Source organism: Lipotes vexillifer, unplaced genomic scaffold (assembly GCF_000442215.2).
Source record: "Lipotes vexillifer unplaced genomic scaffold, Lipotes_vexillifer_v1.1 scaffold1491, whole genome shotgun sequence".
Taxonomy (NCBI): domain Eukaryota; kingdom Metazoa; phylum Chordata; class Mammalia; order Artiodactyla; family Lipotidae; genus Lipotes; species Lipotes vexillifer.
In genome coordinates, this window is record NW_006771679.1 from 110,454 (window position 1) to 127,115 (window position 16,662).

The 16,662-nt window shown below is 35.2% G+C and overlaps 1 protein-coding gene across 1 annotated transcript in view; it reads left to right on the top strand.

The window, feature by feature from the left end:
• Window positions 1-16,662, top strand: part of PIBF1 (progesterone immunomodulatory binding factor 1) — a 195,598-nt gene that overhangs the window by 67,711 nt on the left and 111,225 nt on the right. The window contains exon 9 of the mRNA XM_007447100.1: window positions 4,214-4,312. Within this exon, the coding sequence (XP_007447162.1) occupies window positions 4,214-4,312 (99 nt within the window). The remainder of the gene's footprint in view (window positions 1-4,213; window positions 4,313-16,662) is intronic.

Genomic DNA, 16,662 nt, shown 5'->3' on the forward strand with positions numbered 1-16,662 from the left:
CTCACTTTTCTTTTGCATTTTACATAGGATTGATAAGGTTTCTTTTCCGTTTTCTGCCGTCTTTCCTCTCAATCCACCCCCCACACACAAATATAGAATGGATGGGGAGAGATCAATGTGTGTTATGGAGATGGAGTTAGTGAGAAACAACATGAAAGAATTATGAAAAAAATTTTGGGAATCAAATGTTAGCTTTTTTTTTTTTTTTTGCGGTACACGGGCCTCTCACTGTTGTGGCCTCTCCCGTTGCGGAGCACAGGCTCCGGACATGCAGGCTCAGCGGCCATGGCTCACGGGCCCAGCCGCTCCGCGGCGTGTGGGATCTTCCTGGACCAGGACACGAAACCATGTCCCCTGCATCGGCAGGCGGACTCTCAACCACTGCGCCACCAGGGAAACCCAAAATGTTAGCTTTCTAAAAAGCATTTCTAGGGATTAGATATTTGAATTTTATATTTTAAAACATTTGTTATAATGTTGGCCAACTCCCAGCATCTTTCTCTGTTATGATTACATTTGATTATATACTCGGTTTGGACTTTTAAAACTTTAGCTCCATTAGCTTGTTCATGCTGTCAATTTTTATAGTTTGTCTTTTGAAGAACCTTTGAATTCCTGCTATTTGTTCTGTAATTGTATTTCTGTTACATTTTCTAATGCATTTAACATTTTTAAATGGACAGTTTATTAGTTATATGGCAGTTATGGTTTTATCTGTGACAGGAATCAATCCATCTGGTGTTTTATCAAACCAGTCTGAGTTTGGAAGAGCATGGGCCAACTGTTATTGTCAGTGGAAGAATCGCTTAGTTTCTCTTTCTCAAACTAATTTGAAACATTAAAAGTCAACTCATAATATTAAAGGAAGTATTTCTAATCTTTATGTTAAAAGGAATTGTGCTGCTTCTTACTGAAGTATGCAGGTTGTGACAGGATGTGGAAGGCGTGTTACCTGATAAGAACGGTTTACAGGGACTTCCCCTGTGGCGCAGTGGCTAAGAATCTGCCTGCCAGCGCAGGGCACACGGGTTCGAGCCCTGGTCCAGGAAGATCCCACATGCTGCGGAGCAACTAAGCTCATGCGCCACAACTACTGAGCCTGAGCTCTAGAGCCCGCAAGCCACTGCTACTAAAGCCCACGCGCCTAGAGCCCGTGATCCGCAACAAGAGAAGCCACTGCAATGAGAAGCCCGCGCACCTCAACGAAGACCCAACGCACCCAAAAATAAACGAACAAATAAATACATTTATAAAAAAAAAAAAAGAACAGTTTACACGGAAATCTTACCAGCAAGCACCTATGAGAGGATCTACTGGTAGAAACTTCAGCTTCTAGCACTTTCTCCCACTCATTTCAGTTTTTCTCTTTTTGAATTACCTTTATTTATTGGTCCTTCAAGCCCCAACTTACATGTCTTCCCATCATTCACTCATCTGTTCCTCCAGTTAAAAATAATCAACTCCTCTTCTTTGTGGCCATAGAATGTTGTTCATGCCTAAATATAGCACTAATTATAGTTAACTGGATGGTATAGATTGTAGCATGGTGAATGCCCTGGTATCTTCTAATGACACCTCCTTTCATAAGCCCTAATGTTTGTTTATTCTGGGTTTTATTTCTTTCTCTGTTTCTTCCTTTCTTTCTTCCCTCCCTCCCTCCCTTCTTTCTTTCTTTCTTTTTCTTCTTTCTTTCTTTCTTTTTCTTCTTTCTTCCTTTCTTTCCTCCTTTCCCCCTTCCTTCCATCCTTCCTTTCTTTCTTTTCTTTCTTTCTCTTCCAGTTTTGAAGTAGAATTGACACACAGCACTGTATAGTTTCAGGCGTACAGCATAATGATTTGACTTACATACATCATGAAGTGATGACCACAAGAAGTTTAGCGAACATCCATCATCTCACAGAGATACAAAATTAAAGAAATAGAAAAAAATTTTTTGCCTCACAATGAGAACTTTTAAGATTTACTCTCTTAACACCTTTCGTATGTAACGTACAACAGTGTTCATTGTTTTGATCGTGTTGTGCGTGACATCCCTAGTACTTATTTACCTTATAACTGGAAGTGTGTACCTTTTGACCCCCTTCATCCAATTCCCCCTCCCCCCATCCCCACCTCTGGTAACCACAGATCTGATCTTTTTTTCTGAGTTTGTTTGTTTCTGAGGTATAATGACCTACAATACTATGTTAGTTCCTGTTCCACAGTATAGTGATTCCATAGTTCTCTACATTTCAAAATGATCACCATGTTAAGTCTAATTACCATATTTGCTTTTATTTCCGTTGCCCATTTTTGCAGTAAAGAAAATATATATAGTTAGGGACTGAAGCTTTGCCATCTGCCAGCTAAGCATTCATGATTAATTAGTACTGTAAATGTATCTACTTGGAATTTTGCAACTGAAATAACTTATAGAATAATAAGGCTATAGTATTTGAGAAATGAAAGTTGTGACCAATTTTGGATGGTTTACTGACTAAAATATATAGATCCTCTAGGGATGAAAAATATATAAATGTTTAATATACTTTGAGAATTTCATTCTGTCTATAAAATTAAAAATTTCATGTTTCAGTTAATTTGATAATAGTAGAATATTTCTGAAGGTCTTTGCAGTCAGGATGATATCAGAAAATAATGACTTGCTATTTTGTTATATCTACTTTAAAATGTACCTGCGCTTAGATGATAGTTATCTGTACTCCAGTTTTTTTTAATTATTTTATTTCTGGCTCATAAGCTATTTTACTGATGAATCTCTATTTGCTGACATATTCTAAGCTTTAAAATTGTTGTTAGCATCACTGTACAAAAGATGACTTTGAGCACTGCTACAGCAAGTATGACCACTAAATATTTCTATCTAAAGTTATTAGATAGATTTACTCAAACTGTGTGGATTTTCATCTCTACTGACATTCTCCATCAGTAATAAAAACCAAATTCTAGTATCCAATCCAGTTCTTTATGGGAGATAGGTTGATATGATGTAAAAAACACTCACATTGGGGTAAGACATAGCTGGGCTCAAATTATGGCTTTAACACTTAGGCTGTGTGACTTGGGCCTAGGGACTTAAGCCCTCTAAACTTCAGTTTATTCAGCTGTAAAGCAGCTTAGAAAGTATAACATCAAGGATTTGTAGGGATTAATTGAGCACAATCATTTATGTTATACTCCAAATTTACTTATGTTATAACTCTGTTAGGGAAGAGGATTTTCAAAAAAAATTGTGACTCTCTGAAAGAAGAGTTACTGTTGGTATTTTTCTTGATTCAAACTTCCACTTTGATTAAAACACAAACAGGATTTGATCTTTGAGGGCCCATATCTGTCCGTATCACTCCTAATTACTCACTATTGTTACCTTCCACCTTTTGGACATTCCCCTTAACTGTCACTCAATGTATCGTTCTGTCAATTTCAGTTCCTGCTGTCATCAGCACTGTAAGTGGATGACTCATAGTCTGACCTCATACTTCCTTGAGCCCTGCATGAGTATTGACCTTCATCTCAGCTCTTTCATTTAGCTACTCTAATGTCACACCCTGCATCTTGAACTAAAATTCCAGGGCTGAAGACACTACTCTACCTCTGAATCACTGTTCTGCGATAGCAATCTTAATCTGTTAGTTATCTTATCAGGACTTCAAGTCCTTTGTCCCTTACTTTCTCCTAATCTCAGTCCTTCTATGTTCCCTTCTCTTTCCTTCCTGTCCGTGTGAGACCCAGGGTCTCTCAGTTTAGCTGTTCTCCTGCTTTTGTCCCAAACTTCATTTCCATTTGGATTCCTGTGATCTCTATATCCCTCATTATAACATTTTATATTGCATTTATTAACTTCTCAAAACCTCAGCTCTCTTATGGATAATATGTTGGTAATTCTACCTACCTCATTAGAATATGGTAAGGATTAAATGAGTTGCTATAAATACAGACTGTTTACCCTACCTTCAACCCTTGTGGAGAAGAATTGTGGAGAAAGGTAGTATGACATTTAGAGAGTAGACCATGTTTGTACCTACACTGCTGTGTGCTGCTAGAGAAACTCACCAAGCCAGGCACATTTGTATAATATACACTGTGGGACACCAACCCTTAGGGTGTCCCTGAGATTATCAGTTAGTCCAATTCCAAGCAAGCCCATTTATGAGTCTTTAAAAGATGGATACTTGTGTAGTCGGAATAACTGAAGTGTACATTTACACTTTAGAAACCTCCGAGAAGCAAGGGATAATGCTGTGGCTGAAAAGGACCGAGCAGTGATGGCTGAAAAGAATGCTCTAGAAAAACATGATCAGCTCTTAGACAGGTAAGCATCCTGAAAATAGAAATGTTAAAACTCTTTGATTTTTGTTCCTGTTACTCTTTCTTTTAGAATATATTTTTTTAATAGAAGTTTAATTTTCATTTCAGTTGAAGTGTAATTTACATGTAATAATTTACATATGTAATAATTGCATATATTGAAACAAGATAGAGAAGAGTTTCCTTATACCCCTTTGGTCAGTCTGAACTACCACCCATCAAGAGGCAAACACTTTGTGATTTCTCTCACCATAGCTTAGCTTGTTCTTCATGGACTAAAAATAAATGGAATTGTACAGTATGTACCCTTTTGTGTCTAGCTTCTTTCACTCAACACTATATGTTTTCATCCATTTTATGTTGTATCAGAAGTTCATTTCTTACTGTTGCTGGGCATAAATATACCACAGTTTGTTTATTCATTCACTTGTCAATGGACGTTTAGTTTGTTTTCAGTTTGGTGCTTTCATGAATAAAGCTGCTATGAACATTTTTATACAAGTCTTTTTGTGGGTATATGTTTCTGTTTCTCTTGCATAAATACCTAGGAGTGGAACTGCTAATCATCGAGTAGATGAATGTTTTACTTTAAAAGAACCTGCCAGACAACTCCAAGGTGGTTGTACCATTGTATACTCCCCAGTTTATTTTTCAAAAACCTATATTTTCTGGTTCATGTCTGTTGGAGGGAGGGGAAGAGAGAGAATAATTGGTCTTTAATTTATCAATAGAAAATATATTTAATAACCTAGTGAAAAGGGAAATCACTGATGAGTATTAAAGTAAATATCATTACCTCATCAAACAGTGTATTTTAGTGGTTCAGCTACATGCAGAATAAACAGAGTGGTTACCTTTTTTTTTTTTAACTTTTTATTTTCAAATACTTTCAGACAGAAAAGTTGCTAAAATAGTACAGAAAAGTTTTCATGTACCTTTCGCATACTGGTAAACTGTGAAAATAAACTTTGAAGATAATCTCAATGGGTCTTTTAATTGTTAAATGAAGATTACAGATTAATTTGTGGTTTAAGCAATACATGGAACTAAAAATTCAAGCAAGTTTTCACATAATTAAACTATTGCTAATCCTCTAGAATGTCAAGATCTTTTAGAATGGTCCAAATTGTTATACTTCTGAATTCACATCAACCTTATAAACTTGACTCATGGAGAAATTCTAATAAATGTAATAATGAAGAAATCTTTTCTATAATGTGAAAGTATGTCTAATTCGAAAGATCTTAATATAAAATTAAACATTTATAAGCCAGCTGCTTTTATTAGCGTGCTGTTGCAACCTATCTTAAAATTATCTTTTATTATGTATAATCCGTCTGTTTATAAATCTATATCATGTCCACTAAAGATTTACTTAGCTCCTTGTTGTTGTTTTTGAATGTGATATATTTAGTAATGGCTCTAGAATAATATTTATGGACCAACTAACAAGCTTTAAAAGAAAGAATAAGTAAACCAGAACTTATATTCACGCAAAATTTCATAACTTGCTAGCTTGGTATGTGGTTGTGAGTTTAGAGAGAGAAGAATAGTAAATGTGACCTTAAAATTGGCTGCTTATACTAAGCTCTGTAATGTCCTACACTCTGAATCTAAAATCCTTCTTATCCTACTTGTTCATACACTAGCAACTGGGCATTTATCCTGAAAGCCATGCGATACTTTAATATCTTCTGAATTACAGAGAATTCAGTCATTTAATGTTTGTAAAGCACATTAGAACAGTGTCTTGCACATAGTAGTTCTACAGAAATTATTGGTATTATAGAAAAATTTGCTGAGTTAATTCTGCTTTAACTAATGGAATTTTTGCTCTTAATTCCTTGAAGTGATAGTAAAACTTTGCTTATTTGGAGCCTAATTTTCATCCAACCTTAAAAAATTAGGACAGTTTTAAAATCAGGACAAAAAAGGAAAAAAAAGAAAATGTTTCTAGACACACAAGAAATAACCTATGAGCAGCAAATAGTGTTAGTGCTCAGAACTTTAAAGCACATTATAGGACCAAGGATTTATTGAAAAAATGAGAATAATGTCTGGAATCTAAAACTCAAAATAAGCTTGGACTTTAATAAAATGCCTAAAACAGCTAAATGTACTTATCTGTTTTTTGAGCTACAATATTAAAGTAAAGGGGAAAATCCGCATGCTTAGGGTTATAATGTTGCTAGATGATTTCAAAAAAGTAGGATTCTAGATATCCCCACAATTTAATTTTTCCTTAATTACTCTATAAACTTATTACAATTCATGTCAATAATTTCAAAAGACTTTTAGTGAAACTTGACCAGCTGACTCTAAGATTCTTTTTCAGAATTGCTGTGGCTATGCTTGTACCTACTCTTGTACGTTTACTCTTCCACATGAATTTTTATAGTTATATTTTTCATGTTAATACCTTTCATCCGTCCAGAGTTCATTTTGGGGTATGGTGTAGATAGAAAACGAATTTTATTTTATCTTGCTCACTATTAAGTTAACTGTACATTTAATGGCATCCAAATAAAAATTACCAGCAAGATTTTTTTCTGCTTAATCTACACTCTAACTTTCTCTTGTGTTGGGTGGTATGGGAGTAGCACAGGCCTTTTGGGATCCTGGAAAGGGTAAGTGAGTTAGAGATGCATTTGGATTAAGTGGTTTGCAGTCACTTCTGTTTACAGTTAAATTATTGCTAGCCATTTCTGAGTATCAGTGGCTTCCAGGAATATTCTTATTACCCACTGTGCAACATAGGTTGTGAGAGATAGGAATGTGTATTGAGTACCCATTACTGGAACCAGGGATTATTGACCTTCTTTCTTGGTGGAGGGATAAGCAAGATGCAATCATTTATCCTTTATTTTGGAGGGGAAGCCCTGGCAGTCCTCTGACCAGTGGATACTTAAACTTCTTACTGATGTGGTGGCTTCTCAAATCTTCATAGGGTTTTTTTCCCCAGCTTTATTGAGGTGTAATTGACAAATTAAATTGTAAGGTATTGAAAGTGTACAATGTGATGATTTGATAGACACATACATTGAAAGGGTTCTCCCCTCATGGAGTTAATTGACACATCCACCACCTCACATATTTACCTTTTTATTTTTTTTTTTGGTGGGAACATTTATGGATTTAAGGTCTCTCATAACAAATTTCAGTTATATGCTACAGTGTTATCAACTGTAGTCACCGTGTTATACATTAGATCCTCAAACATTATTCATCTTAGAGCAGGATTTTTTTTAACCAGACGTATCAAATCTATGGTTCATATGAAAAAATTAAAGATATTTCTTAAATAATAAGACTTGAAAGTCTAAATTACTCCTTGATCCATGGGCTGCAGAATCGATGTGTTAGCAGGCATGAAAACAACATTCATCTCATTGTACATCTATCCTCAGAGCTGTTGGTTAACTAAACACATTGTCCTTGAGCAGTAATATTTTGAAAGGAATCTTTTTTGTTTTTTGAGCAGTAGGTCTCAACAGTGGGCTTAAAGTATTCAGTAAAACCATGTTGTAAACAGATGTGCTGTCATCCAGGCTTTGCTGTTCCACTTATAGAACACAAGTAGAGTAGATTTAGCACAATTCTTAGGGCCCTAGGATTTTCAGAATGGTAAACAAACATTGGCATCAACTTAAAGTCACCAGCTTCATTAGCCCCTAACAAGAGAATCAGACTAACCTTTGAAGATTTGAAACCAGGCATTGACTTCTCCTCTCTAGCTATGAGAGTCCTAGATGGCATCTTCTTCCAACAGAAGGCTATTCCATCTACATTGATAACTTGTTTATTGTAGGCATCTTCATTAATTATCTTAGCTAGTTCTTGTGGATAACTTGCTGCAGCTTCTACATCATCACTTGCTGCTTCACCTTGTGTTTAAGTTTTATGTTATGGAGATGACTTCTTTCCTTAAATTTCATGATCCCATGAACCAGCCTCTTCAAGGTTCACACTTTTCTTCTGCAGCTTCCTTACCTCTCTTAGCTTTCAAAAAATTGAAGAGACTTAGGGCCTTTCTCTGGATTAGGCTTGGCTTCAGGGAACGTTGTGGCTGGTTTGGTCTTCTATCCAGACCACTAAAACTTGCTTCATATCAGCAGTAAGGCTGTTTTGCTTTCTTCATTCCTGTGTTCACTGGAGTAGCACTTTTAATTTCCTTCAAGAACTTTTCCTTTGCATCCACAACTTGGCTAACTGTTAAGCACAAGAGGCCTAGCTTTCAGCCTATATTGACTTTCAACATGCCTTCCTCACTAAGCTTAATCATTTCTAGCTTTTGATTTAAAATGAGAAACGTGTGACAATTCCTTTCACTTAAACACTTTGGAGGCCATTGTAGGGGTACTGATTGGCCTAATTTCAGTATTGTTGTGTCTCAGGGAATAGGGAGGCCCAAGGAGAGGGAGAGAGCCTGGGAAGATCGGCAGGGAATCTGTGAATAACCTTAAATGCTAAGCTATGCAGTCTGGATGCCATTCTATTGAATGACATGATCAGAGTTCTCAGTTTTAGAACAATTACCCCAGAAGAATGAGGAATGAAAGTAATACTAAACTGATAACAGGAAGATAGTTCACAGAACATTATAAATAGTTTGCTGTCTTATATAGGCATGGTTCATGACGCCCCCCCAAACAATTACATTAGTAACATCAAAAATCACTGATCCCAGATCACCATAATAAATATAATAATAATGAAGAAGTTTGAAATATTGTGAGAATTGCCAAAATATGACACAGATACTAAGTGAGCAAATGTTGGGAAAAATGGCAATGATAGACTTGCTTGATGCCACAAACCTTCAATTTGTAAAAAATGCAGCATGTGCAAAGTTCAATAAAGCAAAAGCACAATAATAGGAGGTATGTCTGTATAGGCTTGGAAGATTTTAATATGGAGATACTATTCTACAGTAATAGAATTCTTGATTCTCAATCCTATATTAAGTTACTCTTTTGACATACCTCTTTATGAAAGAAAAAATATACAATGTGATTGGTGATTATCTCATTTATAGAATCATGCTGGGTCTGGGCACCCAAGCTCTAAACCAAAGGTCTTAAGAGGAAAATGACCAAACATATGCAAAAGATTATAAAATGTCCTACGGTGTCAGATTATGACTGTCTACAGATATTTGAAGTGTGCTTTTCTCACGTGGTCAGGCCTAAAGTAGTAGAATTGGGACCACTGAGTAAACATTACAAAAAAGAGTAAAGATAAACTTTCTAATAGGGATTTTCAAAATGCCTTGGCATCAAGTATATTCTTCATCATTAGAAGTGTGCAGGCATCAGCTGGCCAGGCATTCAGTAGGATTGTGTTTGTAAGGGTCGAAGTATCAAGTGGGTAGCTTGATGAGTCTAAAGTCCCTTTTGATTCTGAAATTATCTGTAACAACAGCTCAAAAGAGTTGATACACTGGTTAAGTTACCATGTAAAGGGAATGGTGAACCCAAGCTGTTTTTGAGTGTATTTTTTCAATCTCTGCAGTTCACTTTTCCTGTTTTTTGTTTGTTTCAAAATAAAAACCTAGTATTTAGGACTATTATTTGAAAAAGACGCTATATATTTTTAAAATATCCACTGGATTTTTAAAAATATATTTATTTATTTATTTGGCTGCATCGGGTCTTAGTTGCGGCACATAGGATCTTTTAGTTGCAGCACGCGGAATCTTTAGTTGCGGCATGTGGGGTCTTTAGTTGCAGCATGTGGGATCTAGTTCCCCAACCAGGGATCGAACCCAGGCCCACGGCATTGGGAGTGCAGAGTCCTAGCCACTGGACCACAAGGGAAGTCCCTCCACTGAATTTTTTTGGGGTATAGATTGCCTAAGAATATTTTGGGCATATCATGTATATTTTTTATATATACTGAAACCCAAGGAAAAATATTATTTTATTTTTCAGAGGTTGAGTTTTTAATACTCAGGTGTGTGATTCTGGTTTCCTTTGTGTCAAAATCAGAATAAACAGATGTGTTTCAATCTTTACATGCATTGTGATTTCTGTGAATCATGCTTAAGTAAAGTCCAAGACATGTCTGTACACAATTTTCTAGTCAGGTATAACTAATCTCAACTTTTTCATTTTGTTGCAAGTTTTACTTTATCAAATGCTTCATTTAATGATCAAACAACCCGTGTTATTATAAAGAGAAATGTAAGGAAGTAGTATGCCGGTTTCAAACATGAATAAAAAAGGCTTTTTGCTGAAGGACTTTAATCTTCTACAAAAAAATGGACTTTTCTCAGGCATATAAAAGACCTGTGTATGTCCCAATTCAAGTCCAACAATTCATTTAATAGTAAGTAATAAATACCCAGCTTTCAAGAACAGGAACAGTTATTACCTCTTGTTCTGTTGCTTTGAATCTCTGTAAGCACTCTGAGGATTCTTTCTGCCACAAAGGGGAAATTTTTAAACTCAATCAGTGTGACTAGAATAAATTTGAATACACTGTTACATCTGTGGGATCCTACAGAAGAGACCTTTGTTTGAATCTAAAGTGTTAGCTTATAATCCAGAATTAATTTTAATAGCTTTTTTTTTTCAGTTATAGTTGTTTTAATTTTTTTAAAAGCTATGGTTTGATGTATTCGGAATAGTTTTTTCAGTTTGTTAAGTATTTTTAAATGAATATTACTTAAATTATGCTTTCATAATTACTTAAATTATGCTTTCAATCCCTACAACTTCTCTGGTAATAGTAGAATTTTGTCCTCATTTTTTCTCTTAGAAGACAAAAGTAAGGGGGAATAGATCTAGTGAGTAGATTGAGTTTTATGTTATACTGGGCTAGTTTAAAGCTTGATATAGCAGCCAGCTGTCCTAAATTTCCATTCAGTGCTTTATCCCAAAGAGTAGAACAGTTCTGACATGCTTTTATTCTACCTTTTGTCATATTCTTATACTGTTTTATCTTTGTTTATCCAGTTTTTTAATCTTGCCTTGCTTCTTCAGCAGGCAAGTAAATGTGTCATTTTCAATATAAACTTAATGGGGTAAAGGATGTTGAGATTTGAAATAAAAGCTATAGTACTGTACTTAAACTTTGTTTACTTAATAAATTCTGCGATAATTTTGTTCATATTATTCTTAGTTTTCATGGTTACATAAAGTAATTCACATCATAATTGTTATTTGAGTGCAGAAATTCTTGATTCTCAATCCTATATTAAGTTACTCTTTTGACATACCTCTTTATGAAAGAAAAAATGTACAGTAAATTCGTGCTTCTTAAATAAGTTTTAGTATTTGATTTTTTCTTTGAAAATTTGCAAAATACTCTAATTATAAGCTACTCTAATGATTTTTCAGAGTTTATAAAATTATCTTTTGTTACTTGATTTCTCTTATTCTTTAAAATGTTCTATTTGCCTATTGGTTTGTTTCATTTATATTGAAATAGTCTAGCCCCCCATGTTCTCAAATTTCTCTTGGCTTTTAAGCTGCTGTTCCATCTGACATATATTTGTCCACTTATCTAGGATATCTCAAGCTGGTCTCATTACATCCTAATTTACCACAATTGACTCTATTCCTTTCCTAATAAAGGTTTTGGAAATAGTAGTACATAATGTAGTGTACATGAAAGCATTAAGAAATTTATTGCTGAGGTGAAAAATATCTGTCCCTTCTCAGTCTAGACACAAACCTTTGAAAGGAACCGATAGGAAACACCCATATTCAGATCACAATGTATGGATTTTGTTTTATCCACCTCTCATCTATCTTCCTTTTTCTTTATTAGGTATTGGTCTGATCTGACATTCCTTGCCCCACCAGAAACAATGGCCCAGGGAGTCCTTTAACCATTCATGGATAATTTGTTGCTTATAATTGGGCTTAAATGGTACTACTAGTTCTGAAGTGATACACCTATGCTCCTGCACTTCAAAAGAATGTATCTTTTTTTTTGCCACATCTTATTAATTATGAATAAATTCAGAGATGTGTGTTATATTTATAATTGAACCATTCTGCATTCATGTTCTCAAACATAATATAAACTAAAGTCTCTAATATTCCCATTATTTTCCAGATGGGAAAGAAAAACCTCATGAAACTTGGAAAATAAATTTTTTGCAAAAGAATGTATCTTGAATATTTTTGTGCAGCGAGTCAAAATACACACATACACAAAGCAATTAGATATTGTTTTCTGTCAGTCTTTTTTTCTCAAAGAAGGACTGGTGGCTTCTGTGGCCAAAAAGGATATTTACTCTATATCAGGAGAATTAATGATGGATGCCAATATTGTTAGCCTGCAAGTCCATGGGATAGAACATCTTTATACAGTAATAGACTAGAGTTATCAGCATATTTTGTTGTTTAGGTGGAACAATTGATGTAGAGAAGGCTGTTTTCATACCTACTGATTTAAACCTCTTCTCTCCTCAATCCTGAATAACTGTCAACTCTCAGGAGATCAATTCACTGTTGATCTTATAAAATCAAAGCTGTGCTCCAGCATTCTATCTTGGTCCTTATTCTTTTTTAACTTCTTATTTCAAATTTCATGTGTGCACAAAAGCTACAAGAATGATGCAAAGAACTCCTTTATATCTTTTATCTAAATTCACCCTTTTAACATTTTGCTACATTTGTTTTATCATTTTTATTCTTTCTCTCTTTCTCTTTCTCTCCCCTCACCCCACACATTATTTTTTTCTGAATAGTTTAGTAGACTGAATGCATCATATACTTTTGCCTCTTCAAGGTTTATTTTCTAGGAATAAGAATATTCTCTTATATAACCACAGTACACTTATCAAATTCAGGACAACACTGATAATAATACTTTTATCCATTTTTGTCAGTTGTCCGAATGATATCTTTTTATAACAGTTTTTTTTCTGGCACAGCATCCCGTCCAGAATTATGCTCTGCTTTTAGTTATCACGCCTCTTCAGTCTCCTTTAATCTGAAACAGTTCTTCAGTTTTTCTTTTCTATTTTGTTTTCATGACATTTGATTCTTTTTATGTTGGATCATATACACATATATATCTCTTCCTTCTGGGATCTCTCCTACTCAGCTTTAACTGTCACTTTAGGGAATGATCAACAGTGTTTTTAAACTCAAACCATACCTTTCCTTGTGTTTTGTAAACTTGTATTTCCAGCTACGTGATTGACATTTTTATCTCAGTGTTTTTCTGGGACTTTAAACTCAGTATTTGTGAAACAAACTCAGCTTCCTCTCACATTCACCCTTTCCAAAACAGAACGTGGCTTCAGCTGACTTCAAGTCAGTAAACTATACTGCCATTTTTAAGTCATTTCTGTTTAAACTTTCAGAATAATAATCCTTTCCCCTTGCTCCTGTGTGGAGGTTTGTCAATTTCATAGCTTCTCCCCCTATAGTATCTCTAAAATCCTCTGCACTCCTGCTGGGAGTCATCCTGGGTCAGCTTCTCGTTACTTCTTGACAGGGGTCATGCTGTAATTGTGTACGATAACCTCTCAATTCGTTGCTCCATCTTTCCCCCTCGCTTAATCCTCTTGCTTAGACCTTTTCTTCCTGTCATAGTTTTGCATCCTAACATCATCGTTTGCCCAGACACTTGAACAAGAAAGCTGGTGGTTCACAACTACATTTTTTCCCTCACTCTCCTTCCCATTTATTCAACCAGCAGGTTGTTTATTGATAACTGCCATGTGCCATTTGCTGTGCTAGATGTTGATGTACATAAATAAATCAATAAATGGGAGGTTGCCCCTGCTGAGAGTCAATTGAGGTAAATGGAAAATAAGCAAACAGATTCATAATTATTATGTTATAATTATGTGTTTTGATGATTGCTATGAACTGGATTGTGTGAGGAGGAATAATGGCTCCAGCAGGGTATATCATGATAGGATAGTCCAGAAAGGCCTCTCTGAACACTTAAACTAAACAAATATCATGTTTTTTCTAATTCCTAAATATATCTCATCTTTTCCGCCTCTTAATACCAGGTGCCACTGCTTTAGTCAAGTCTTTCTTTTCTCTTGCCTGAACTATTTATAATAGTCTCTGAACTATCTCACCGCTTTCAGTTTAGTCCTATTTTCATCACTTATTCTTCCAGGGTAATTGTTCTAAAACTCAGAACTCTAATTATGTCATTCAGCAGAATGGCCTCCATACAGCACACAGCTTAGCTCTTAGGGTCATTCACAGACTTCCTGCCTATCTTCCCAGTTGCAGATGCATCTTTTGATTCTCCCCCATTTACTCAAGACAAATGGATCTCTTCAAGTTCTGTAAGTGTTTATATGGGTTCTTTGCTAGGAATGACCTTTTCTCTTCCCTTGCTCATGTATCTTACCATTCATCTACTAGGTAGATACCCATTCATTTGGTAAGAATGAAATCCATGATCATGTCTTCTGTGCATACCTTAACTTCCTGTCAGAAATGCTGAAGTCTCTTCTCTCTGTTTTCTAGCATTATATTATAATTGTGTGTTTGTTTACAAGTCTTTCCTCTGAAGTATTGGGGGTTTTTTTGAGGTCAGAGATTTTCTCTTCCCCATTTTTGCTTCTGTAGTAAGGTAAGGCCTCTACTCAGTGTCTTTGATATAAGTAATTCTCAACAAATATCAATTTCAGTTGATTAGAGCTTACCATTTTCATTTTGACTTACAACTTTCCGTTATGAAGGCAGTTCAAGTGCTGAAAAGAGTGCCCAGGACTCGTCTTCATTTTACTGTATCAGTGGTTCCCAAATCTAGATGAATTTCAGTCACCTGGAGAGATTTTTTTTTTTTGGAAGGCGTACTTTTTTGCCTCCCTCTACTCCTAGTATCTAGTGTACTTCCTACAAAACCCCCCAAATAATCCTAAACTATCCATTCATTGAATATATGTTTGAGAAACACGACAACAACTTTTGAAAACACTTGTAAGCTATAAGTTCTAAAGAAATGCTAGTTATTACTATCTATCACTGTGCCCTTCTTGGTGCCTTAACCAGTAATCTCAAAGAAGATGTAAGCTTCTTCTCGAAGGCTAATGCCCTAAGTACCCTAAGATTTGAAAGAACTTGAGCAACTGTTGGTTATCTTATGAAAACATTGTTATCAGACCAAGGCTAGAAGACAGGAAATAAACAAATGTCCCTATGCTCTGAAACACTGAAGAGGAAAGATTCTAGAACGATATACATCAGTAAACTTGAATGTAGCCCACTATGAACATTCTAAAACAGATTATTAAACAGATAGTGAGCATTTAGAAATGGAAATGGTGAAAACCAGAAGTGACCATTAGTTAACTATTAAGTCTTGACAAACTACTTTTACTTCTTTTTTTTTTTTTTGAGGTATTTACTAGAACTTCTAGAGAAGAGTGCCAGTGATAGAAGGTGTCTCAGTTTCAGCAAAACATTTTATTAAGATTATCTTTGTAGACACATGGGAATTGTGAAATTAATAACACTGTAAATAAGTGATGAATTGAAAGCAGTTTAAATATCAGTTTCAAAGAATGTTGGTTAGTAGATCAACCTAGAGGGACATTACTGATGAAATGTTTACAGGCTTTTTACTTAATTCTTAACCTGTCATTGGTTAAATCAGATTGGTTAAACCTAGATTTCTCAGGGAGCCCAGTGCGTAATTCTCTTCAAATTTCACAGACTTTCATTCAGTAAATAAATTTAGCGAATTGAGCACCTTGTACCTGTCACATAACCCCATTTTGATATCCCTCTTTCTATTCTCAGTGATTAACAGGGAAGTAACTATAAGTTAGCCAGTATTGCATAAAATCATAGGCTAGGAAACTCTGACCTATGGTTTAAAGAAAAATTTGTTTTTAAGGGAACTCTGAAATGTTAAGTTGATGGAGGACTTCTAAAAATGAAGATTTTGTAAGAGCATTTTTAGGATTTTCCCTGTTTGAGTATTATATGGATGAAAATAAAATGAAGATACTCTCATCTCCTTTGGAAACTAAGGAAAGCCTCAATATGGTGTCATAAATTTCAAAGAATTTTGGTCAGAAACAGTGTAACCAGAACACTCTACAATTTAGCAGGTAGAGTACAGTGAGGTGGATAGTATACAGAGGAAATTCGGTGCAGCTCCTGGCACTCTGCAGTAGAACTTTCTGTAATAATGGAGATATTCTTTATCTGCCCTATCCCATACAGTAGCCACCAGCCACGTTGGGCACTTGAAGTTTAGCTAGTGTAGCTGAGAAACTGAATATGTTTTATTTTAATTAACTTAAATTTAATAGCTACTTGTGGCTTCAGGCTCTTATTATATTAGACAGCTTAGCCCTAAAGTGAAGGGGTAAAAGCTGGAAATTTCAACCTCTTTCTCCATCATATATCTGCAGGA